The 27,891-nt window shown below is 33.0% G+C and overlaps 1 protein-coding gene across 1 annotated transcript in view; it reads right to left on the bottom strand.

Moving 5' to 3' along the window:
- LOC133193170 (uncharacterized) overlaps positions 1 to 27,516 on the bottom strand; it is a 38,277-nt gene extending 10,761 nt beyond the window's left edge. Inside the window, exons 1-2 of the mRNA XM_061329140.1 lie at positions 26,887 to 27,516; positions 19,940 to 19,974 (exon numbers count right to left, since the gene is read on the bottom strand). Of these exons, the coding sequence (XP_061185124.1) occupies positions 19,940 to 19,974; positions 26,887 to 27,516 (665 nt within the window). The remainder of the gene's footprint in view (positions 1 to 19,939; positions 19,975 to 26,886) is intronic.
- Between the last annotated feature and the right edge of the window lie 375 nt (positions 27,517 to 27,891).

Below are 27,891 nucleotides of genomic sequence, written 5' to 3'. Positions count from 1 at the left end.
AGTAAGGGAAGTTGACGATTGAAAAGTTAAAGTCATCACGTTTATCATAAAGCTTGGTTGTTAGATTACCAATAACGTCTTTTTCAAGTAAAATATCCAAATATGAAACAGATGTGCAGACTCTGTGGTATCTTTTATCTCAAGTATCGACAGCTCAAGGAGGTTTGATGCTGTGCTTTTAGCAAATTTCTGTTTGGATCTTTATTTCTAAAATTCTGTATCTTTATGTTTTTACATTAAAATTGGATTCTTCAATGCAAATTAAACTACATTGAATGTAAAAAAATGCGACTAAATTCCATACAAATAGGTTATAGCCGGAAACTATATTTTGTGACGGAAGGGGTTTTTTAGAAGAAAATAATCCATTTTTCCCTTTTGAATTATTAACATCATTGTGAAGTTTAGATTCCTATTTTTCCATGCTGGCTGCACACAGAGCTTTTTTATGCAGGTCAAGGAAAATTGAGCCAATTTTAACTTAACATTAACACTTTTTAAAGTAAAATTTATAATTTACATCAAAGACTCCCACTTTTGATTTTCGTTTCTGAATATATAAGATAACTTTGATAAATCTGCATAAATTCAGTGAAAGTTTAAGGCTTTAAAGTAATTTTCTTGCCTATTTAATTTTATATGCCAGAATGCAGAAAGGTCAAATATAAGATTATGCAAAGCAATTTGAAACTTTTTTTCTTTTTCATAATTTTAATGTGTCTTTTTAAAGATTGAATAATAGGATATTTTGTCCCATGATTTATTTGGGTAAAAATACATTTATTGGAGGAAAAACTTCATAGATGTGTTTATGATTAAGATACAATTTCAGTGCAAAAAATATGTATCGTAGCGCCAAAAAGAAGCATTTTGACCCCGATTTTTGGTTTTCATTTTTAATAAAGCCATGTGTATAAATACTAAAAATATAGCTGACAAAAAACTCTTAGGACTTTTAATATCAAAATCCAACCTCGTTGAGTGTGAAATATATACATCAGTCCTGGAAGTCATTCCAATACCCTTTGATATTGATTTTCCTATCGAGTCTTTTATTGAGACTTACAAGCAATACCTTCACAAATGAAAAATCTAACTCAACTGTCTCTGCAATCTATTGTGAAAAATAATAAAACATTTCTTCATAAACAATCTGTCATATTTGTAAAAGAGGTGTGTACGATATTTAACGTGTTTTGGGTCATGCTTGTTTATATACCTAACGTAAACTCATCGTTCAATAAAGTATCAAGGAATTAAACGCCAAAATCCTCTAGATTTTCACATTTTTTAAATCATTGACTATAAAAGTTTTTTTGCCATGCCATGAATATGAAGCTGATGCCACACTCTGACCATGAATCTTGTATGAATAAATATTAAATAACACAATTAGACTTACAGCTGAGGCGCTTGGGGCAGAAGATGATATGCATTTTGCAATTTGGTAAAGAGAAAATCTCAGTAGGCGACCATATGACTGCATTTCATCTTTAATGCAGATCAAAAAGTACATGTAATTCCTCATTTAATTATTATAATTGTAATTTGTTAATTTACTGTTTGTTTTAAATGAGGAAAGTCATGGCACAAATTTGTATTTTCCTCTTAAAATTATGTTTATTCCTATAAGCTTCGGATATCATTGGCGACAGGGAAATTAAGTTGACTAAATTCAGTTCGAAACTCTCCACATAGCAAATCTGAGATTAAAAAAGAAGCTTGGATCTGAGATTATGAGCAAGTTAATTTTTTTTGTATTAACAGAATGAACAACAGTGCTCGGGTGCCAAAAAAATATAGAAGGAAGATGTAGTCATTCAAGATTTATCGATCATAAACATTCATGACATTTTTTTAAACTAGCACGCCCGTTGAATGCATGGTATCTCGATAAACATTACGAACTTATTCAAAATAGTTGCGAGAAAATAAAGTTGTTTTAACTGAGTCTCATATTTGGAAACGTATTTGAACCAGTTTATACCGTATAAATTGGGTAGATATTAAATTCCTTCCTTATAATTTAATTTTCATTCATTTGGTGTAAGAAAAAAGATGATTGTTCTTAAAAAATGACTTCAATTTGTACAAAATTTGAATGTAACGTCAGGCGGATCGATACGTTTTTGACGCAAGTCATTGTGACGTAGGCAACCCAATTTATACGATAAAAAGTAATTTTTTATCAAATTAGATACAGCGTTACAGCCGGAATTAAATTATTAAGAGAAATCTTGCCTCCTCTTTTTTTAACAAGTTTATGTGTTTATGAGAACGATATGATAAAGTCTTTTGGAAGCATAATAATCATTGCAATATATTGGAAACGTTCAACAACTATGATTGAAATAATGATGCTGACTAATTACCTGACCAACATTGCAGGATTATATATATATATATATATATATATATATATATATATATATATATATATATATATATATATATATATATATATATAAAGCACTAAAAACCAACAACACTGTATATCCTAAGTGTCGGATCTACTAAGTAGATACAAGGTCACGGACGAAAATTTTTATAAAGCACTAAAAATGACCAACGACACAAACAATAATAATTGTCAAATTTTCGGGACAACCTGTCCCTTCCTCAGGACAAAAAAAAGTTAAGAAGTCGTAAAAACAAAGGAAGTAGAGAAACAAAAACAACTAGCACTACTACTAAACTACCAAACACTGAATATTTACAATGTTACATGTTTAATTTCAAGTAAATAAACAGTTGTGAACAAAGAAATCCGGAGCACTATGAATTGCGTCCGGTCTAAATATTTAGTGTTTGGTAGTTTAGACTAAATGAATAAAAATTAAATTATAAGGAATGAAATCAAAAGCTACTCAATTTATACGGTATAAAGTGGCTTGGGACAGTTTACGCTTTTTTATAAACCGCGAAGCGTAAACTGTCCCAACCCAGTTTATACCGTATAAAATGGGTAGCTATTAAATTCATTCCTTAAATAATCAAAAAAAAAAAAAAAAAAAAAAAAAAAAAAAAAAAAAAAAACTCAGTAAAAGCAACGTTTTGGGACCTGTAAATTTACTTCGCTATATCCAACGCATTCCAAAATCAAAACAGAAAATCTTTTTTTCTGTTTTTGACATTTTGCCCTCAGGTCTTGACAAAATCTAACAAAAAACACAGTTTTATAAGATATTTATTCTTAAGATTGTGAAAAATCAGCATTTTTCTAATGGATACACGATCTAGTGTCACAAATAAACTGAAATTTAAATATTTGGAGGAACTATTGACAATTTAGCAAGACTTTACGGGGTAAATTTCCCCCGAAAGAAAATCACTGATTCACATCTTAAAGATAGCAAAAACATACAGGGTAAATTTCCTCTCAAAAATGACATTGAAACAGTACCTATTCAAAACAAAAGCAACCATCTTTTAGATAGCAAGACTTTACGGGGTAAATTTCCCCCCAAAGAATATCACTGATACAGTATTCACTACTCTTATAAAAAGCGAACATTACACTTTGAAAATCACAGAACTCTACAGGTTAAATTTCCTCTCAAAAATATGACATTGATTCAGTTTATGTACAGTGTTTGAAAGCAAAACCAACTATCTTGATCATAGCAAGACTTTACGGGGAAAATTTCCCCCCAAAGAAAATCTCTTATACAGTATTTTTGATTCGCAAACATCGTGAAGATGGCAACAATCTACAGAGTAATTTTTCTCTAAAAAAAAATTAATGATACAGTTTATACACAGTATTTCTAAGCAAAACACCAATCTTGTAGATAGCAAGATTTTACGGGGTAAATTTCCCCTCCAAAGAATATCATTAGCTGATACAGTATTCATTACTCTTATAAAAGCGAACATTACACTTTGAAAATTGCAGAACTCTACAGGTTAAATTTCCTCTCAAAAATGACATTGATTTAGTTTATATACATTGTTTGAAAGCAAATGCAACCATCTTGATGATAGCAAGACTTGACGGGGTAAATTTCCCCGAAAGAAAATCGCTAATACAGTATTAATGACTCGCAAACATCGTGAAGATGGCAACAATCTACAGAGTAATTTTTCTCTCAAAAATGATATTGATACAGTTTATACACGGTATTTCAAAGCAAAAACAACCATATTTTAGATAGCAAAACTTTACGGGGTAAATCCCCCCCCCCCAAAGAATATCACTGATACAGAATTTATGCTTCACAATATCTTGGCGGTAGCAAAAATCTACAGGGTAAATTTCCTCTTAAAATAATTATTGATACAGTTTATCTTATACGTAGAAAAAGCGAACATTACACTTTGAAAATCGCAGAACTCTACAGGTAAATTTCCTCTCAGAGATGATATTGATACAGTTTATATACAGCAAAAACACCTATCGTTTAGATAGCAAGACGTTACGGGGTAAATTTCCCCCCAAAGAAAATAACTGATACAGTTTTTATGATTCACAACATCTTAAAGATAGCAAAAATCTTCAGGGAAAACTGCCTTCCAAAAATAACTTCGATACAGTTTCCATATATTAATTCACAGCAAAAGCACCAATGTTTTAGAAAGTAAGACTCTACGGGGTAAATTTCCCCCCAAAGAAGGTATCACTGATACAGTATTCACTACTCTTGTAAAAAGCGAACATTACACTGAAAATCGCAGAACTCTACAGGGTAAATTTCCTCTCAAAAATGACATTGATTCAGTTTATATACAGTGTTGAAAGCAAAGGCAACCATCTTGATGATAGCAAGACTTTACGGGGTAAATTTCCCCCCAAAGAAAATCACTGAAACAGTATTTTTGATTTGCAAACATCTATAAGATGGCAACAATCTATAAGGTAATTTTCCTCTTAAAAATGACATTGATAAGTTTATATACAGTATTTCAAAGCAAAAACACTCATCTATAAGATAGCAAGACTTTACGGGGTAAATTTCCCCCCAATAAAATCACTGATACAGAATTCATGCTTTACAATATATTGGAGGTAGTAAAAATTTACGGGGTAAATTTCCTCTAAAAATATTACTGATACAGTTTACATGTACATCATACTTAGAAAAAAAACAAACATTAAACTTTGAAAATAGCAAGTATGTACGAGGTAAATCCCTCCCTCCCAAAGAGTATCAATAATACAGTTTATATTATTCAAAGCATGAGCAAACACTGTAACTCGATGATAGCAAGACTTTACGGGATAACCCCCCCCCCACACACACACACACACACACACACACAAAGAATATCACTGCTGCAGTTTATATAATTCACAGAATAAAACAAATATTACTTTTTGAAAAAAGCTGAACTTTTCAAGGTAAATTTCCTCTCATAAAATAAACTAATTCTGTATATATTGTTTACAGAAAAGCACACACTACATCTTGATAACAAAAAGACTCGGGGTAAATTTCATATTACAGAATATTAAAAATATATTATTTTTATATCACAAACGATACTTTTATCTTAATATCATGCAAGCTGGAAAAGCTAAATATTAAAGTTAACAGAATATTAAACCTTCTAAACATAGAAAAACATACAAAAACATTAAAAAAAACTTTGACAGCTTTCTTTCTCTGTTAAAGGTATAAGATTTCTTTGTGTCCCGTTACACTTTCTTTATTTAAACATCGTCCTCCTTTAATATCTTTGACCGAAGTTCCAATACTATGCTTTTCTCTTGGCTGATACAATAGACAGATTGTAGAGTGCATTTTCCAACGGAAATCAGGCAACCATATTCTGAACCAATCCATAGTCGACCTATGGATGAAAATTTTAAGTCTTATAAACTTCAATTTTCCAAAGCCTTAGGCATTTATATATGATTTCATGACAGATATGACTGGTTTAATATTGCGCACTAGAGTAGATCAGCAGGTGCCTGCTCCTAATTTTTGTAAAACAGTCTTTTTGTTTATATTGCATGGAAATTGCATTCATCTAAAGACCCCCCCCCCCCCTCCAACACATACTCATATACACACATACATTTATACATGTTTCTGAGAATAATGCTCATTCGTGATATGGATCTACATAAGATAATCAAAAAAGTTACTTACTATTGTATTGTATTTGTATTGTACATGTATTACTGATGTCCTCTAGGTCCATCATGGACGTTTTTAAGGGGAAGTGAGAGAGGTAACTGAAAGCATATGCAGATAGTTTTACTGCAACCTAAATGTTGGTTAAAATTTAACATTTCAGCTTCAGTTATTAAACCTAAAAAATACATATATCGTGACATATATAAAATTGTATATTTACCTTGTTTGTTCAAGATTTGGACTAGAATTTGTAGTTCAGTTCCAGCACTAAGCAGTCTTTTTTGTATCGAATCGTCCATAAAAGTACACTTTTGAAACATTCTTAAAGTACTTGCGTGCGTCCACAAAACTGAGAGGTCATCTAGCTTGGTTTCCTTTCCCTAATTTGCTTGTGTTCTGTGTGACCTTTGGCGTGGATGAGCCAGGGAACAAGGCAAATGAACGCCGGCCATATCAATACGGCCAATAATATTTAAATTCCCAACTCACTATTCATCATGTAATGTATATTACAGGGAAACGGACACTTGCTTTCAAGGAAAATGAGTGAATTTATCAATGGGTGGATGCGAGAAAAAAAAATTGAGTTGATCAGTTTCTCATCACTTTCCTGTTCACTCTTCCGCTGCGTGAATTCCATATGTTAATCAACCCTTTTATTGGATAGCATTGCGGTCATGTCATAAATCTGACCTAAGCTAAAATAATTTGTACATTTTCTCAGCATCCATGTCTTGATCTATAAAAAGCACAGGTTGCCCTTCTTAAAACTTGGTGACATTTTACATATACTCTCCTGCAGTTGCATATGCATCATGTGGCAGTTATTAGTACTTTACTAAATATGTGGTTTCAAAGATGTGAAAAAATTATGAAGTTATTCTTTTTCAGTTGATCTTTCTGCACTGACACAACCTAAGGTTGAAAAATAGAGAGAAAAAAAATATATAGCTAATGAAAAGCAATATTGATAGAACGTCTTATTGACTTTAAAGTTTTGAATATATTGTACAGCATTTTAAAAATTAAAGAAAAAAATATCCACCTTCGAATTGCTTTCTATATACTGGTGTCTACCTTTCCTAGCTGTATTCTTGACGGAGTATCGGATGTCAAGTGCAAAAATTAATGAAAGAATGATAGACAAAAATTTAAACATAAGATTTTTTCATGTACATGTACCATAATTACAGTAACGAAATCCATCTACTTCTGTTGTTTTTATTTTTATCTTTTACATGTCTTTTTTCCGAAATTATAACACGTTATATTTTGTATACATGTACATGTGTATATGTACAGATTAAGAGAAATGTATATGTATAAAAAAATAAATAAATAAAACTACAGGTATACATGGTAGAGGCCGTGTACCATTATTTTAAACAGGCTCATATCGGCAATCGTATATTTGATAAGTAGAAAGAAGAAAAAAGGAATTCCCCGAGTGTTTTTAAAGTATTAATCTCATCTAACTTCTTATGATACCATTTTTTGTGATTAATTTTAATAATTGAATATTTAAACACTGCACATATAGGCAGAATTATTTATGAAAATTTTCAAAGAACAGAATTGTTACTTAGCAGACAATTTCGACAATCGATTATGCCGGAAATGTCCGAGACGATTGCGATTGTCATAGTCAAGGTCATTCTATTTTAGTTCAAAAACGTATCCTTTACAATGACTTTCTCTATTCCACGTTACACAAAACAACCCCGCGCAGCCAAGTATAGATGGCTGTCAGATGTTCAACCCATTAGTTCACGATTAGTACCAAAATGTGCTCAGCATGTATGCTTTAGGTACTCAAAGGCAATGATATCGCATTGCCCATCCTGCAGAAGTCGCCATGCAATTTAGTCAATTAATTAGAAGAAAATAATTCTTTTACACTCTTTTTACACTCTATTGCTTAGCATGATATTACAAGATATAAAGAAATACACAAAGAAAGCTTCAAGAACTTTAGTATTGTTCAAGATTTGGTCTTGAATTTGTAATTGTTTCATTCAGCACAAAACAGTCACTTTTGTATCGACTCGTCATAAAAATACACTTTTGAAACACCTCCTTAAATACGTATGTTCAGAAATTTTGAGAGGTCATCTAGCCTGGTTTCCTTTCCCTAATTTGCTTTGTGTTCTCTGTGACCTTGGCGTGGATGAGCCAAGGAACAAGGAAAACGGACGCAGCGCATGTCAATATGGCCAATAATATTTAAATTCCCAACGCACAATCCATCAAGTATGAATGTAGGGTCAATTACAGGGAAACGAACAAAATCAACTGTTTTAACACAAAAATTAAAATAAACATATTGCTTTAAAGAAAATAATTGAACATATTGAATTGAGGTGATCTGTCCCTCATCATTTTACCGTTTACTTTCCCGCTGCGTGAAGACCTGTTTATTCAACCCTGGCTTGTATTGGATAGCATTGCGGCCGTGTCATAAATCTGACCTTTAGCTGTTATTTCTAAATTTTCTCAGAAACTAAATCTGTTATCTATCAAACCTAAGAGATTTTGGAAGAAATTCTGTGGATTTTCTCCAGTGTAGTTTTAGACTGAATTTAATCAAAGTGCAATTAACGCTAATCTTTATATTACCTATGAGAGTGTTGCGAGACAAATGATGTCAGCAGTATTGAGGGAAGGATCCAAAACTTTTACAGATTTTAAAAATTAAAGCTTTAAAACATTTTCAGAGAACAATTTGAGGCCCTATTTTTTTTGGGGGGGGGGGGGGGGAGGGGGGGCATGATTTCAATATCCTACGCGCTCAATAATAATAATGAATTTAAAATGAAACATATAATTATAGGAAATAAACGAGTTAACAATAAACAAAGTAAAACAAAAAGGAAATTAAAATAAATGTTCGAATCTGTAACCTTAATTTGATGATAGAAGGTATAAGTATGTCATAGGTTACTAATTTTACCCCATTTCATTGACCACGCAAGTAGTGCCAATTAAAAACACAGTTTTTCCCCTTAAATATGTCTAATCGCCCACGTGGCGCAGTGGTTAGAGCGTTCGCTCTAGAGTCGCGGAGTAAGGAGTTGATCCTTACGTCGCGGGTTCGAATCCAACTGTGGGACGTGGAGACCGGTCCTTCGGATGAGACCGTATAAACCGAGGTCCCGTGTCGCAGTAGGTGCTGGCACGAAAAAGATCCCTCACTGCTCAATGGCCCTGAGTGCCGAGTATAGGTCAAAATTTGCAGCTCTCCACCGGCAAGTGGTGGCGTCTCCATATGAGTGAAAAATTCTCGAGAGGGACGTTAAACAATAAACAAACAAAATAAATATGTCTAATGATGTATACGGGGTGGATTGGGCTGATTTTAGGGCATTGAAAGGAGAGTGTGTTGGGAAAAGAATTAATATTGAAATTTAAAATATTGAGAAATGTTGCCTTTGAATGCTTAGTAGAGTGTGTTTAGGTCATGTTTACCTTCTTCTCAAGGGGTAAGTGAAATATGCATCGTATGGGGTACATGTAACTCGCAGTGTCCTAGAGGGACTTGCACACTATGGATTCTCCTTAGATTCAGAAATATTTAAAGGCTATAATAAAAAAACCCGCTAAATTCCAAGAAAAATTTAATTAATTCTAAATAAAACTGAAATAAATTCCACATGTAAAAATGTAGAAGAATGCTTGGTAGCAAAATAATTAATCATATCAAAGGAAATAAATGCTAAATTTATCAATGACATCCGAAGAAAAAAATTGTAAAAGTATTTTTCCCCTTAGATCCACCTCTCCAAGATTCTGCCATCAATTGTCTCAAATCACTCTTAGGGGAATATCAGTGATTAGCGTTAATAGCACTTGTATTGAGTTCAGCTCACAGCTAAATCGGACGGGATTTCTTGCAATGCACAAGCTGCCCTCTTTGAATTTGTTGATTTTTTTAAGGTCATTGAATTTCATTCCATTATACTAAGTTACTTGTTTTACATGTACTCTACTGCAATCGCAATTGCATAATTCATTAATGTGGCAGTAATTATTGCACTGTTGAATTTTTTTTTTCAAGATGTAACAAAAATCATGAACAGTTATACTTTCCTAAGAAAGTTCATCTATCCATACGGCTACTCCTTTAAGTTATAAAAAGAAAAATTAATTAAAAAAAAAATAGCTATTAAAAAAGCAATATTAATAGAACTTTATTCCGAACTTTAAAAAAAATGAATTTATGAGTACATCATTTTTGACATTAAAAAAACTATGCATTTTTTGTGTATTTCTTTATATCTTGTAATACCATGCTAAGCAATAGAGTGTAAAAGAATTATATTTTTCTAATTAATTGACTGAATTGCATGGCGACTTCTGCAGGATGGGCAATGCGATATCATTGCCTTTGAGTACCTAAAGCATACATGCTGAGCACATTTTGGTACTAATCGTGAACTAATGGGTTGAACATCTGACAGCCATCTATACTTGGCTGCGCGGGGTTGTTTTGTGTAACGTGGAAGAGAAAGTCATTGTAAAGGATACGTTTTTGAACTAAAATAGAATGACCTTGACTATGATAATCGCAATCGTCTCGGACATTTCCGGCATAATCGATTGTCGAAATTGTCTGCTAAGAAACAATTCTGTTCTTTAAAAATTTTCATAAATAATTCTGCCTATATGTGCAGTGTTTAAATACTCAATTATTAAAATTAATCACAAAAAATGGTATCATAAGAAGTTAGATGAGATTAATACTTTAAAAACACTCGGGGAATTCCTTTTTTCTTCTTTCTACTTATCAAATATACGATTGCCGATATGAGCCTGTTTAAAATAATGGTACACGGCCTCTACCATGTATACCTGTAGTTTTATTTTTTTTTTTTATACATATACATTTCTCTTAATCTGTACATATACACATGTACATGTATACAAAATATAACGTGTTGTAATTTCGGAAAAAAGACATGTAAAAGATAAAAATAAAAACAACAGAAGTAGATGGATTTCTTTACTGTAATTATGGTACATGTACATGAAAAAATCTTATGTTTAAATTTTTGTCTATCATTCTTTCATTAATTTTTGCACTTGACATCCGATACTCCGCAAAGAATACAGCTAGGAAAGGTAGACACCAGTATATAGAAAGCAATTCGAAGGTGGATATTTTTTCTTTAATTTTTAAAATGATGTACAATATATTCGAGTTTTAAAGTCAATAATACGTTCTATCAAATTTGCTTTTCATTAGCTATATTTTTTTTTCTCTTTTTCAACCTAAAGTTGTGTCAGATTAGAAAGATCAACTGAAAAAGAATAACTGTTCATAATTTTTTCACATCTTACATATTTAGTAAAATAATAACTGCCACATGAATAGATGATGCATATGCAACTGCAGTAGAGTATATGTAAAATGTCACCAAGTTTTAAGAAGGGCAACCTGTGCTTTTTATAGATCAAGACATGGATGCTGAGAAAATGTACAAACTATTTTAGCTTAGGTCAGATTTATGACATGACCGCAATGCTATCCAATAAAAGGGTTGATTAACATATGGAATTCACGCAGCGGAAGAGTAAACAGGAAAGTGATGAGAAACTGATCAACTCAATTTTTTTTTCTCGCAACCACCCATTGATAAATTCACTCATTTTCCTTGAAAGCAAGTGTCCGTTTCCCTGTAATATACACTACATGATGAATAGTGAGTTGGGAATTTAAATATTATTGGCCGTATTGATATGGCCGGCGCTAATTTGCCTTGTTCCCTGACTCGTCCACGCCAAAGGTCACACAGAACATAAGCAAATTAGAGAAAGGAAACCAAGCTAGATGACCTCTCAGATTTGTGGACGCACGCAAGTACTTTAAGAATGTTTCAAAAGTGTACTTTTTGGACGATTCGATACAAAAGAGACTGCTTTGTACTGGAACTGAACTACAAATTCAAGTCCAAATCTTGAACAAACAAGGTGAATATACAATTTTATATATGTAACGATATATGTATTTTTTAGGCAGTATCTGCATTTGAATTTGTACCTGATCTACAATTCCATTGCGCATCATAAGGATTTCGGAACTTGGTTGCTTTCTTTATTACGTGAAATAATTGAAGCTAAAATGTTAAACTTTAACCAATATTTAGGTTGCAGTAAAACTATCTGCATATACTATCAGTTACCTCTCTCACTTCCCCTTAAAAAAAACGTCCATGATGGACCTAGAGGGCATCAGTAATACATGTACAATACAAATACAATACAATAGTAAGTGCATTTAACTTTTTTTGACTATCTTAAGTAGACCCATATCACGAATGAGCATTATTCTCAGAAACATGTATAAAAGTATGTGTGTATATGAGTGTGTGTTGGGGGGGGGATCTTTAGATGAATGCAATTTCCATGCAATATAAACAGAGACTGTTTTACAAAAATTCGGGAGCAGGCACCTGCTGATTTACTCTAGTGCGCAATATTAAACCAGTCAGATCTGTCATGAAATCATGTATAAATGCCTAAGGCTTTGGAAAATTGAAGTTTATGAGACTTAAAATTTTCATCCATAGGTCGACTATGGATTGGTTCAGAATATGGTTGCCTGATTTCCGTTGGAAAATGCACTCTACAATCTGTCTATTGTATCAGCCAAGAGAAAAGCATAGTATTAGTACTTCGGTCAAAGATATCAAAGGAGGACGATGTTTAAATAAAGAAAGTGTAACGGGACACAAAGTAATCTTATACTTTTAACAGAGAAAGAAAGCTGTCAGAGTTTTTTTTTATGTTTTTGTATGTTTTTCTATGTTCAGAACGTTTAATATTATGTTAACTTTAACATTTAGCTTTTCCAGCTTGCATAATATTAAGATAAAGGTATCGTTTGTAATATAAAAATAATATATTATTGATATTCTTTGGTATGAAATTTACCCCGAGTCTTTTTGTAATCAAGATGTAGTGTATGCTTTTTCTGTAAACAATATATACAGAATTAATTTATTTTATGAGAGGAAATTTACCTTGAAAAGTTCAGCTTTTTTCAAAAAGTAATATTTGTGTTATTCTGTGAATTATATAAACTGCAGCAGTGATATTCTTTGGGGGGGGGGGGGGTTATCCCGTAAGTCTTGCTATCATCGAGTTACAGTGTTTGTTCATGCTTTGAATAATATAAACTGTATTATTGATACTCTTTGGGAGGGAGGGATTTACCCCGTACATACTTGCAATTTTCAAAGTTTAATGTTTGTTTTTTTAAAGTATGATGTAAACTGTATTAGTAATATTTTTTAGAGGAAATTTACCCCGTGAATGTTTACTACCTCCAAGATATTGCAAAGCATAAATTCTGTATTAGTGATATTCTTGCGGGGGGGGGGGGGATTTACCCCGTAAAGTCTTGCTATCTTAAAGATGGGTGTTTTTGCTTTGAAATACTGTATATACAGTAAACTGTATCAATGTCATTTTTAATGGGAAAATTACCTTATAGATTGTTGCCATCTTATAGATGTTTGCGAATCAAAGACACTGTTTCAGTGATTTTTCTTTCGGGGGAAATTTACCCCGTAAAGTCTTGCTATCATCAAGATGGTTGCCTTTGCTTTCAACACTGTATATAAACTGAATCAATGTCATTTTTGAGAGGAAATTTTCCCTGTAGAGTTCTGCGATTTTCAAAGTGTACTGTTCGCTTTTTATAAGAGTAATGAATACTGTATCAGTTATACCTTCTTTGGGGGGGGGGGAAATTTACCCCGTAAAGTCTTACTATCTAAAGGATTGTTGCTTTTGCTTTGAATCAATATATGGAAACTGTATCGATATTATTTTTAGAGGCAGTTTACCCCGAAGATTTTTGTTATCTTTAAGATGTTGTGAATTATAAAAACTATATCAGTTATTTTCTTTGGGGGGAAATTTACCCCGTAAAGTCTTGCTATCTAAACGATGGATGTTTTGCTTTTAATACTGTATATAAACTGTATCAATATCATCTCTGAGAGGAAATTTACCCTGTAGAGTTCTGCGATTTTTTCAAAGTGTAATGTTCGCTTTTTCTACGTATAAGATGAACTGTATCAATAATTATTTTAAGAGGAAATTTACCCTGTAGATTTTTGTTACCGCCAAGATATTGTGAAGCATAAATTCTGTATCAGTGATATTCTTTGGGGGGAAATTTACCTCGTTAAGTTTTGCTATCTAAAATATGGTTGTTTTTGCTTTGAAATACCGTGTATAAACTGCATCAATGTCATTTTTGAGAGAAAAATTACCCCGTAGATTGTTGCCATCTTCACGAAGTTTGCGAATCATAAATACTGTATTAACGACTTTATCTGGGGGAAATTTACCCCGTAAAGTCTTATTATCATCAAGATGGTTGCTTTTGCTTTCAAACACTGTATATAAACTAAATCAATGTTTTTTGTTTTTTTTAAAAGGAAATTCTGCAATTTTCAAAGTGTAATGTTCGCTTTTATAAGAGTAGTGAATACTGTATCAGCTAGAGATATTCTTTGGGGGGAAATTTACCCCGTAAAATCTTGCTTTCTACAAGATTGGTGTTTTGCTTAGAAATACTGCATTAGTGTATAAAATGTATCAATATCATTTTTGAGAGAAAAATTACTATGTAGATTGTTGCCGTCTTCACGATGTTTGCGAATCATAAATACTGTTTCAGTGCTTTTCTTCGGGGGGAAATTTACCCCGTAAAGTCTTGCTAAATTGTCAATAGTTCCTCCAAACATTTACATTTTAGTTTATTTGTGACACTAGATCATGTTTCTATTAGAAAACGCTGATTTTTCACAATCTTATGAATAAATATCTTATAAAACTGTGTTTTTTTTTGTTAGATTTTGTCAATACCTGAGGGCAAAATGCCTAAAACAGAAAAAAAAAAATTCTGTTTTGATTTTGGAATGCGTTATCCGTAATTCGTCATATCCGTTTATAATACATGTACTGATTTTTTCCAAAATAAAATGTATTTTATCATTTATTCGTTTTGAATCATGTGTAAAGGTATAGAAATGTAGATAGACCGAGTCTGTTTAATTATTAAAAAAAAGAAGAAAAAAATCTCGGATCGACTAGTTCTATCTAAAAACAAATACTTGAAGTCCTCTTGTTATTATGACATCAAACAGGTTATAATATAACAATATCCCGAAGAAAAATTTAGTTTCTTATAAGAAATACTTTGATTTCCTATGAAACTTTGCTCTATGACTTTTTATGAGATTTATAGCTTTAATATCTCTTTAATTACATACCAATGATGTACATATATGTAGATTTTATGTGAATATACAGTAATCTATTATCCTGCAATTATGGCCATGTAACTTGTTTGTTTGTATGTTGCTTAACGTCCCTCTCGAGAATTTTTCACTCATATGGAGACGCCACCACTTGCCGGTGGAGAGCTGCAAATTTTGTCCTATTCTCGGCACTTACGGTCATTGATCAGTAAGGAATCTTTTTCGTGCCAGCACCTACTGCGACACGGGACCTCGGTTTATACGGTCTCATCCGAAGGACCGGTCTCCATGTCCCACAGTGGATTCGAAACCGCGACGTAAGGATTAACTCCTTACTCTGCGACTCTAGAGCAGACACTCTAACCACTCGGGCGACTCCGTGTAACTTGATTTAAAATGCAATAGTAACAAATATAACAGAAAACAAACTGGACTCGATCACATTCAGATATTAATTTTGAGAAAATACTCACAGCTGATTCCTATTTTTTTTTTTCTCTTAATCCTTTGTAGATTATGTGTAGCAGCACTCCACTTCAACGGGAATGGAAGGCGCCACCAGGCAACTACTAGAACTGGTGCAGCACGATTGCAGATCAGTCACCAAAAGGGCAGGGGGTGGGGGAGGGGGTAACCATACTGTTACAAAACCCAACAAGGTCCTTATGGCATTTGTGCAGTCAAAGTAAAATAAAATATAAATTAACTTTATTGCAATCTACGTAAATTGTCAAAGGCCAATAAAGATGAATTTTTTTATAGTAAATGTTGGGAATTAGAAAATATGCATTTCCAAAAAAAAAAGTCATTTCTTTAAAAAAGTCGTTGAAATATCATGATTATAAGTTTTGTTATCCTTTTTTCATATTATGTTGAAAACTTGCGACTCAGTCTTGTTAAACGGAGGAGGCAATTCCCATCTTAAGCAGAATCTTCTGAGGATGCCAACAGATCTCCTAGATACCAGCCTCCGGCCCTGACGTCACATTACGAACATTTAGGAAAGAAGAGCTCATTGCCACAAGACGCACAAGATTTGCTCGTCAGTGAACTTACCCCTTCTTCATGATTGACATGAACTCTAAGAGACATTGTACTATCCACTGAAGAAAAAATGAGCACTTTGAACTTTTTTTCTGATGTGTTGATTTTATTTAAAATGATTGGTTATTGATAGGGATATTTTTGTTATTTGTTTTTATATATGTGTATTTTGTCAATTTGTTCGAACTTGGTCATATCATTAGAAATGCATTAATCTGCAGAATTAAATTCAGTATCTCGCTTATGTTTTGTGCATGTCGTCAATGGATCCCTCAGGTTAGATGAACTATACTCAGGCAGTTTTGTATGAATGTGTCATATAATGCACTTTAGGTATGAGAGTTCCCTAATCTGATCAATGGGGATATTCATGAAAAAGAGAGATGTACTTGACCTTCGCACTCATCTCATACCTGAAATTAATTGTTTGATAAAATAATTTGCATATATTAATTTGGTGTGTCAACCCCCCCCCCCTTTCTTAGTCTTTTGAACATAAATATTATCCTGGTCATTTTCTCTTTCTATGCCCTTCCAAAATAAAATATACTGTATTATCTTTTTTTAGCTGTCCCTAGATCCCCGTTTACAATTCAATCTTATGTTATTGGTTTTGGGTTACTTCATGAAAAAAAATTAAACCAAGGATTTATAAAATATTGGTCACTGGTATCATATTCGTGTCTTTTCTGGCTTAAAGACTTGTTGATCAGCAGTCCCTGTATGACCGTTCATTTGAACTCGTCGGATTTAAATTACAGAATACCAATTTTCAGATGCGTAAATAAATACAGGTTGGAACGGAATACAAACGGATGGTTTTCAGAAGCCGATTTCGTTCGCTGTAAGCGATTTTGTTATCGGTAATATTGCCGTTTTTCTTTCAATTTTCTGAACTAATTAACCTCGATGGCATATCAGACATGTATGGTTGTATATCCAGTTGCCCCGATAAATTAAATTAAATTATATGGAATGAATTTAATAGCTTCCCAAGTTATACTGGTATAATGTTGGTTGGAGCAGTTCACGTTTTTTATAAACTGCAAAGCGGTTTATAAAACGTAAACTGACCCAACCCAGGTTATACAGTATAACTTGGGTAGCTATTAGATTCGTTCCCTAATTAGTAGTAAGAGATATTGCATTTCAAACTGAAAATATTATTTTATTTTAAACAAAAAATTACATGTTTTAGGTCTGCCAGTCACCCTGAATAGTATAAAAATTATAAACATATGTAGACTTTACTGTCGATTTTTGTATTTTTACTTGTCCATTTTTATTATATATGTTTTTATGTTTTTCTCACATTATGGTTGTTATTATCTCAATGATTATGCATATAACTTGTTGGCTGTGTATAGTTCAATCAGCTTATTCTACTTTCCTCCACGATGTAATATGTTGAAGGTGCGACCGTTAGAGCGAGCGCAGATACCTTTCAGTTTTTATTTAGATCGGGCTCGTCAAACTGCACGTGACATTTCCTACGTCTAGACTCTGACGTCATATGACGTCGTATGTTTGTTGCATTATCAAAACGAAGTCTGAAAAGTGCTAATTTTAATCAAGAACGTTAGATCTACTATTTGTCTGCTATATATATTCATTAAATCAAGGTGAGTTTATTTTTTGTAGAATTTTTGTTGCTACCGCGAGAACGTAGTTTGCGGCGAGGTGCAATTCGCTAAGCATTATGGGACCACAGGTAACTGCGGAAAGAAAATAATTTGGATTAATGTATAAAGTCCGAATTTTCTCTTCGCCCAGGCGTTGCTTTAAGAGCTCGCAGTGACGAGCGGCGCTGGCTCCCTGCGCTCGCTATAATTATTTTGTGCATTCTTTGAGTTAAGGCATTTTTTTTTACACATCCAGCCTGCCATAGCAGCGCATGAGATAATATAAAGAATTTAAAAGGACAAATGGGCTGGCGATCAATGCCATGCTATTTTTAACTGCTTATGTAATAGGCATTGAAAATTAGAAATAGAAATATAAAATCTATTCTTCAAGTTGAACAGTGTATTCAACAAGTTCGTCTGTGTCCATTTAACTGTTTAAGTCAATGAAATGTACTTTTAAATTGTTCTCGACAGGCAAGTGACAATTTAAAAATAAATATTTCTTGTTGGACTAGTCCGGTTTCTTTGTCCTGACTACAAGAAAACGTGCTTAATGACAGATAATTGATGAACAACGTATCATCAATAGTTTGATTAAACATGTTTCTCGTATTGTAGACCACTTTCATATCTTGCTTTCAATGGAAAATTTGTTAACACAAATTCACTATGTATATTTTTTGTCGACTAGACATCAATCCGTGTACGGATGGGTTATGGAAAATGTGATCCATTGGCCAAATGTTAGATGGATTTAATCTTTGAAGTATTTGAAAGGACAAAAACCCCAATAATTATTATAATAATTTGGGTTTTTGTTGTGATTTAAAAAAAAAGAAAAGAAAAAAAAGGAAGTTGTATAATGTTTACTAAAATCGCAAGGGCGGGTACATATCAATTTAAGTGCACTGGAAATGATACTACATAAGTACTTTATCATTATTTATTCATCTGTTTATCGTTCAAATACTATTAATTCCCCCTCCCCTCGAAAAATTAATGTGGTGCGCAGTCAACATGTTGGGCTAACGTTGGCACCACGTTTGTCCATTTTATTTCCATTTAATCAATAAATGTCCAACAATGGACCAACGTCCATGACCAACAGTGATTGTACCAACAAAGGCCTAGTGGTTTTTTGTGTTGGCCCACCAATGGCCCAACGTCTGTTACATCCCTACTAATGGAACATTTTATTTTTCGGTGTTCTGCAAATTATAAAATCCGAGGAGTTCCCAGTAGCTCTCACAGTAGCTCTGGCGAGATCTAGCGAGACTACAACGAGATAAGGTAAATTATTCACGGAAATATGACTAGGGAGTGACTAGCACGTGGATACATGGTAAACAGAAAAGTTATCTTGCGTTTCATTTTTCACCACTGAATAATATCTGTAGAAATGTACTTCAATATCTCTTGAATTCATCCAAAGTGTTTCTCATGACATTATTTTCTGCACTCATGTATTATAATTTCTTTTTGGACAAACATGCTTGCATGGGAACTGGGACTATATTTTTTGGCGATAAATTAGCAAATGGGGTACCGATATAGCTTAATCTGAATGAGTTGAATTGCATTGTGGGTTACTACGGATACTGCAGGAATTTTACGCTTGAAAAATAAAAAACAAGGCGATCGGAAAGGCACATAGAACATTTTTTCCATGCAGTTGCATGTATTTTCATGCTGTTCATTTTTATTCTATTATTTTGATGCTCACAATTACAAACAATTCATTAGGAACATGTTAAATAAACGTGGAATTCTAGGTTTATCAAAGTCATACTGTATGGCGGTTTTCGTCTGCATTCCTTTGTTGTACTATCGGTGAATACAATTGTCAGGTGGGTTCCCTGACCAAAAAGCACAGATGATCAAGGGTATTGTAATATGAATAAAAAGTCCAATGAACTGTTAGGAATGCTTCTCGTTTTCCTTGACCTTGAAGCGCTAGTGTTCTTAACGTGGTACAGACTACATTTTTATATGCATTTTCTGGTTCACAACGTAACAACAAGTTACAAACGCCCGTGGCATCTTTCATAGTTTCTACTCTTTATAGTTTTTCATATAAACCTTTTTTTTTTTAATTTTTTTTTAATTTTTATTTTGCAATCCATTCAATATCGATCGTAGATTGAGTTGAACCACGTGTTCGAAGTAAAATGTAAACATATAGGTGTCAAGTTAACTTTGCTATTCATTCAATGATTGGTCAACTGATGGTGGTAAGATCCTCTGTGCGTATTAATAACAAAAGCCATATAAGGTAAACAAAGTTTGTCATATACATTTTTTTTCTACCAGCGTATCGGGCGATTTTGGAAAAAATTACCACTACTAAGCTCCAATTTTCGCCGTTAATTAAGTAGATTGTGATTTTTTAAATCCCACCCATTTCTGTTTAAAATCTTGAAAATCTTTTAGAAAGTTTTTAAAAGAAACAGATTATAGCAATTTCCTGTTTACTGCCAATTTTATTTATAAAATCGGTTCTTCTCTATAACCTTTGAATGGGTCAACCTACACCACGTGCCTTGAATTTAAATCACAATAACATTAGTAGGGGTGTGTTAAACAACACTGATTTTACCCTAAGTGGCTCAATAATGGTCCAGTGTCCTTTTTTGTGTTGGCCCAACGGTGGTTTTTGTTCATTAACCGACAGTGATTTTCCAACGTTGGCCCAACAGAGGCAAAACTAATCCTATATAAATAATGATGATTTCATTTCAAGTCAAATTAATTAATTTTGTGACAACAAAATACTAGCTTATCCTGATAGAGAGGGAAGGCAAATAAAGACAAACTGTACAATTCATTTGTAAGCCTCGTATAAATTTTGTTATGTTTGTTTCAATATTTTTGTAATAGTTAAACAAATACATATGTGACTGTTCATTATGTTTAAGCATGAAACAATAACATTTTGTGTTATCCAATAGTATATATGCTTTGCTTCCACGCTGCTGCCTTAAAGTTTATTCAAAATTTTAATACACTCAACACTTTCTCTGTATCAATTGCACAATGTCGACTCTGGATTCAGGTCTACGACGATTACCATAATGAGGCAGTGGAAATTTCAATTTCAAAATCTCCTTTTCACAAAAATCTCGTACAATCCAATAAAAAGTATATCCAGGAAACGCTGTTCACACTACAACTCGGCCAAGTTCGGGGTTCTATTTGAATTTTAAACAAAATCTTCCTCTTCATTAAAATCTTGTTTATGTTACGAATTTGGCTTTCTCCACTATGAACATGAACAAAGGAAACAAATGTCATAAACAAATGGATGAATGATCATGTGAATAATATATTGACATTTATTTTATTTATTTAATTGTCATTATCAATAAATGACAAGATGACAAGTAATATAATTGAAAGTGATTATTATTACAACTTTTAATCATTTACAAATTTTCAAAGAATCTTGTATAACAAGATATGGTACCAAATCGTCATATATTGGAAGTCATAGAGGGTCTAACTGGTAAAGATACGAACTCTGAGGGCTCTGTCAGATGATTACACTAATAGTTGTTGAGGAATATAGATGGGTACTTATTAACCTGATCTAATACTGGATTTGTAGGCAACTTTTGACTGCAATAATGTTTGTTACTACATTTCATGAGTTCTACTCATCTGAACTCAGCGTTCTGATTACTATTTACAGACGCACAAAAAGTGATCTGGGACTAATATTACTAACTGCTGACATCATTAACATGTATTGAATTTCTACGGAGAGATAAGCATAACTTTTTGTCCCTATACAAATAGTTGTTTGGTATAACCTTTGTTAATTTATTTACTTATACTCACACATGAAGAATTCACTAGTTCAATATTGTGATTCAGACATAAAGATATTAGGTCTATTCATATTTACGAAAGGGGGTTCTTTAAGAGAGCTTTAAAAGTTGACGACATTTGGTAAAAAGGGTGGTTTGTTTGTTTATTTCAGGTGCAGACTGCAGCCAAAGAAGATTTAAATGTTCATTTATTTGAATAAAATTTAATAAAATAATAAAAAAAAAAAAAAAAAAGAGTACATCCCGTTCAATGTCCTTTGTTAAACATTCAGATTAAGGAACACCTGATATGCCATTTCATCATAAATAGTATTATAAAGAAACTATAGATGACATCATTAATTGGACATGTTTGAAATGCCTTTGTTTTTCACATATTTATTTTTCCTTTTAACTTTCCTTGAAAGGGAATATGGTCCTTCATTTGCCGAAGAATTAACTTACAACTCCTTTCAACCAATAATGATTTGTACCAATTTCGTTAACTGATTCTATAGATAGATGGACTGCAAACACCACTGTTAATAACAAGAGGCCCAAGGGCCTTAACGCTCACCTGAGTACGATACAACAATTTAGAGGATCCATAAACTGATGAATGAAGCTTTGTTGCCTAAAACCAAGAAAAATAGTATGATTAAAATCAACAAATAAATTGGTCTAGTATCTATCTGTCCCCCATTTATCACTATTACCATGCAGACTATTAACAAAATGTCTATTTTTTAACCCCATATTATTACTTCTCACATTGACCTCTCTTGGCCTTTGAAGAACATTTAAAAAGAGAAGTTATTTTTGTCTCATTTTTATTCATATATTATTTCCAAGTCTACCTGATCATTAAAACTATGAAATTTTTTTTTGTATTATACAACAAATATTCTTGCATAATTCTTGTATTCTATTAACCTTTCAAATACACTGTTTACAGTGATTCATTATCAAAGGTGAATGGTAAAGGGGAATAGCTTTGCCTAGCAGAATACAAGTTAATAGAGCCCTGGCCAGGACCTACAACACTTGATTAAATATTAATGGTCCAGTTGTTCAAAATTCTGGTAAAAATACCTTTGCATATTAAAACTTTTACTCTGTTTGTCTCGAATATACCCAGAAGCATAGAAGATTTTCAAGGAAATACATTTTCACTATATTATTAAATAAATAAAGCCCCACCCTTACACCAGAACATCTGACTTATTGACCATGAACTCACAATTCTGGAAGAAGCACCCTTGCTCATCAAAACTATACACTTGTTTCTTTGCTTTATAACCAGTAGTAGAAAAAATATTTTGAAAGAAATTATGCATTTTCACTATATAGTCAATAGAGCCCCCCCCCCTTCACCAGAACCCTTGACCCAGGGGCCATGAAATTCACATTTCTGAGGAGGCAACCATGCTCATCATAACTATGAACTTAGTTTATTAAATATCCAGGAGAGAGAAGAAAATTTTCAAAGAATTAATGCATTTTTTCTATATAATCAATAGAGCCCAACCAAGGGGCCAAGAAATTAACAATTTTGGAAGAGGCAACCATGCTCGTCATAATTATGCACTAAGTTAGTTTATTTAATACCCAAGAGCAGAGAAGAAGATTTTCAAAGAATTAATGCATTTTCACTGTATAATCAATAGAACCCCGCCCTAACACCAGAACCCCTGTCCCTGGGGCCATGAAATTCACAATTTCTGAAAAGGCAACCATGATCACGATAACTATGTTCTTGAATAGTTTATTTAATACCCAAGAGCAGAGAAGATTTTCAAAGAATTAATGTATTTTAACTATATAATCAATAGAGCCCCGCCCTAACACCGGGAAGACTTGACCTAGGGCCATGAAATTCACAATTTTGAAAGAGGCACTCTTGCTCATCATAAGTATGTTCTTATGCCCTGTTCACACGGAGAATTTAATTCGCAGTAAATTAATGCGAAGTAAACTAATGCGAATTAAACTAATGCGAATTAAATTGCGTTCACACGACAGGTAATACGAAGTAAACTAATGCGAATTAAATTTTTATTTCTACAGTAAGGCTATTCAGTAAGGCTATTATGACGTCATTTTGCGAATCACGTCACATTGTGCCAAGCAGATACATTTGACCACTGATTTGACATAATGTCATAGTGTCTGTACACATTTTAGTGATTATCATAATTTTCCTTTGTTTTCCACTCAAAAATAGCACAAGTACCTATATCTGACCATCGACATGTGGCCTGTGACTTAATTCTGCCCTTACGTATGCGTCAAAATTTAATTCGAATTAGCTTCGCTTGGCGTTCACACGGAGCTAATGCGAAGTAATTTAATGCGCAGTAAATTAATTCGAATTAAACTAATTCGCATTAAATTCTCCGTGTGAACGCGGTTCAAATTTAATTCGCAGTAACTTACGTTTAATTCGAATTAAACTCTCCGTGTGAACAGGGCATTAATTACTTTATTTAATACCCAGGAGCAGAGAAGAAGATTTTCAAAGAAATAATGCATTTTCACTATATGATCTACATAGCCCCGCCCTAGCACCAGAACCCCTGACCCTGGGGCCATGAATTTCACAATTTTGTAGAGGGCTCAATTCTTATTACAATCATGCCAACAGTTTGACTGCTTGGTGTCCAGGAGTAAAGAAGAAGATGTTTAGATATTTGCATTAATTTTGGTGGTTTTAGCCCCACCCCTCAGGCCCCAGGGGGCAGGAACCATAAAATTCACAATTTTCGGGTCCCTTCACCCATAGATGCTATATGCCAAATCTGGTGAAATTGGTTAAGCGGTTTCAGAGAAGAAGCTAAAAATGTTCAAATGTTAACGCACAACACACGAGGCACGCCGACGGACGAAAACGGATAGCAATAGGTCGCCTGAGTGACGCAGGTGACCTAACTAGCTGATTGTTTGATTGATTGCTGTTTAACGTCTCTCTTGAGAATTTTTCACTCATATGGAGACGCGACCAAACTAGATGAAGTAATGATATTCTACGCGTACATATACATGTCTCACGTTATAACGATTGTGAAATTATCAGATGGTTAAACACATGTTAACTCTATCATTTGGTTTTTCTTTGGATCCATTTCTTCGATTAAATTTTAGAAAATAGAAATATGATGTTGTTTATTAAAGTGTATAATTGTAAAAAGATGTGAAAATTCAAGGATATTTTTCAATGTCACATTGTGGTTGCTAGTAGTATAACTGAGACAGAAAAAATCTGCAACCTCCCACCCCAACTTTTTTTTTTTAATTTTATTTTATTTATTTATTAATTTTTTTTTAAATAAGGAAGCGATAGATGTAAATTAATGTCTATTGAATAAAAAAAGTATCTGTTTTTAATGCATTTTCTAAGATAAGAAAAATAATCCAGAAAATTATTATTTGAAGAAAATAAATGCAAATTATCCAATGACACTGTACTTTTTACAAAGAGGAGAGAGAAACAGTACATGTACTTTGAATTAAAAAAAAATCTCTTCGTTGTAGAGTAATCTTGATATGCACATATTTACAAAACACTTCTTAAGGAGCTGGGTTTAACACATTTAATATCATTTTTGGTGAAACTCCTTTTTTTTGCCTAATAGGGTAGTAAATTTTATTTTTTATCTACAAAGCAATATATTTTTTCCTGATTGAAACGGAACAAAATACTTATGATTTCGGGTTGATACATTTTTAACTCTAACATACAAAATAGATAAATGCATTTCATATAAAAAAATTTACATGAATAATTTTGAAAACTTATGGTCACCAAGGATTATTATTTTGAATTATAAATATTTATTGTTTATATTTATTAAAAACACCATCAATAATTATCTATTAATTGAATACCTTATAAAAATAATTTTATTCAATATTTCATCTTTGTTGAAAATGTGTCTGGAAAGAACTGTGTGATGTACGACAATCTTAATATATCACTGGCGTTAAGATTGCAGTGATCCAGAACGGTCAAAATGAAGGAAGCGGATCGCAAACTGAAACTTAGACATAGACTGAAACTTAGACTGAAATCTAAAGACATTAAAGTTGCAGAATTTTCTCAAGTTGCAGATACCCAATGTTATTACTAACTTACTGAATACAGAACATGAAACGAGTTACTCTCCTATAAAAGCATGTGAATTGAATTTTGAGCACTTTTTGAATAATTGGAAACCACGACGCATTTCATGTAAAAGGGTCATCTCTTTGTGAACTTTTTAAAAGTTTTATTTCAAAGAATGATACATCAAGTTACATAATGAAATATTTGTTCATATTCTCTCACATTCACACTCCCCTCTTAAATTTGATTTAACGGGAAACTCTGTGAACAGCTAAAGGCATTCTTACTTTTTTTAAATTCTCCGCACTAGTTGTGTAGGTCAAAAAATTAATATCATTGAAAGGAATCTTGTTTTAATGTAAATACTATTCGATAAAATACGATAATGACGAGCAGTAAACTTCAATAGGAAATTTGGTGCATTAAAAAAACAGGTATCTGTATGACAAATTAATGTGGTAAAGTGTTAAAAATTGCGGTGCTGTCGTAGTTCACTGAAACAAGCATAACATTGCTTTAACATAATTTTTTTTTCCATTTTTGACAAACATTTAACAAGAAATACTTTTAATGCAACTACAAATGATGAACAGGTGAAAGCTATTGTATAATGTTGCCGATCATTCTTAAGTCCGCTGTTGTAATTTCAGTGACCGATGAATTCAACTTTTCTGTAGATATTGTATTTTCATCACTGTTATTATACTGAGCAACAAATAAATTGTTATTTGTATCTGTACACAGTCCAAGAGGACTACTCAGTCCACAAACTTTGAAAGCTATTAACTGCCCATCCTGATCTATGATGTGAACACACTGGTTTTAATGTCGGCTGTAAGGATGTGACTCTGACCGTCTGTGGTGATCCCCACTGGTTTGAATGTTTTTTCATGGGAGCAGGAGAATGTCCAGTATACCTGAATCTCAGTTTCCCGGCATTATGACCACCACTACTACCTTAAGAGCATAGTCTGCCACACAGATATCCAGGTTCTTATTCTCACTTATATATTTCGGGTCTTCAGATGAATAGTTAGGTTTACCATCATCATTTAATTGAATCGTTTGTTTCTCTGTGGAGCCATAGTAGCGGACGATCTTTGATTGTTTGTAATCATCACGGTGCATGACAACCAGGAGGTCACCAGAGGAGGTCATGCAGAGATTGCGAGGCCTCCATTTCTTTAGTCTTATCAGTGTCTCGATCTCTTCATTCTTCACAATGTTAACAGATTTCTGTTTATGATCAGCATGAATAAGATGGCCATCTTTTGTTACTGCTATGACTGTTGGTAGATTTCCTGATTTGGTTGTGATTGACTTAAGTAGTGAACCCTCACAGATGTTAAACAGCTTCATTGTGTTCTCATTTTCTCTAGTCCAGATTTCTTCATCATTCAGACAGGCAACTTTGTTTAGGTTTGTTCTATACTTTGTGTTGATTGTAGTGATTATCTCTGGTTCATCAAGCAGCTGTTTGACTGGATGAGACTTTTCAGCTTCCGTTAATTTTTGTGCTGTCTTGATACTGTAACCATGTTCTTTTAGAAAAATGTACCCGATGATATAGTACCAAACAGGCAACATAGTTCTTCCCCTTGAACTGTCTTTGGAGTAAATGTAGGCAGAGATGGCACAATTTTTTGTGGAAGATTTGTATATTAATCTACATTAAGTGTAATACGTAATGCCCTGAGAGTCTATAACTATATCAGATGAGTTAATTTCATCTCTTATTTCGGACATTTTCTCGTTAACATCATCCAGATGCTTCTGTAGAGTTAGTATTTGTTTGTTTTTCATTTCATCAAGTTCAGCTTTACATGTTTTGATAATATTGCCAATTTTTCGGTGCCAGGAATCCCCATTCTTTGTTATTGCTGCCTTGAGATCTCCATATTCCTTTTCTAACTGCTTTATGGCATTTTGTAAATCTAATGAAATGTCTTGGTAAGTTGGAAA

The sequence above is a fragment of the Saccostrea echinata genome, unplaced genomic scaffold, assembly GCF_033153115.1.
Source record: "Saccostrea echinata isolate AGI-Se365-2 ecotype Australia unplaced genomic scaffold, CSIRO_AGI_Sech_v1 ptg000027l, whole genome shotgun sequence".
NCBI lineage: Eukaryota > Metazoa > Mollusca > Bivalvia > Ostreida > Ostreidae > Saccostrea > Saccostrea echinata.
Note: the sequence above shows the minus strand (reverse complement) of the source record. Positions and strands in the feature narration are given on the sequence as shown.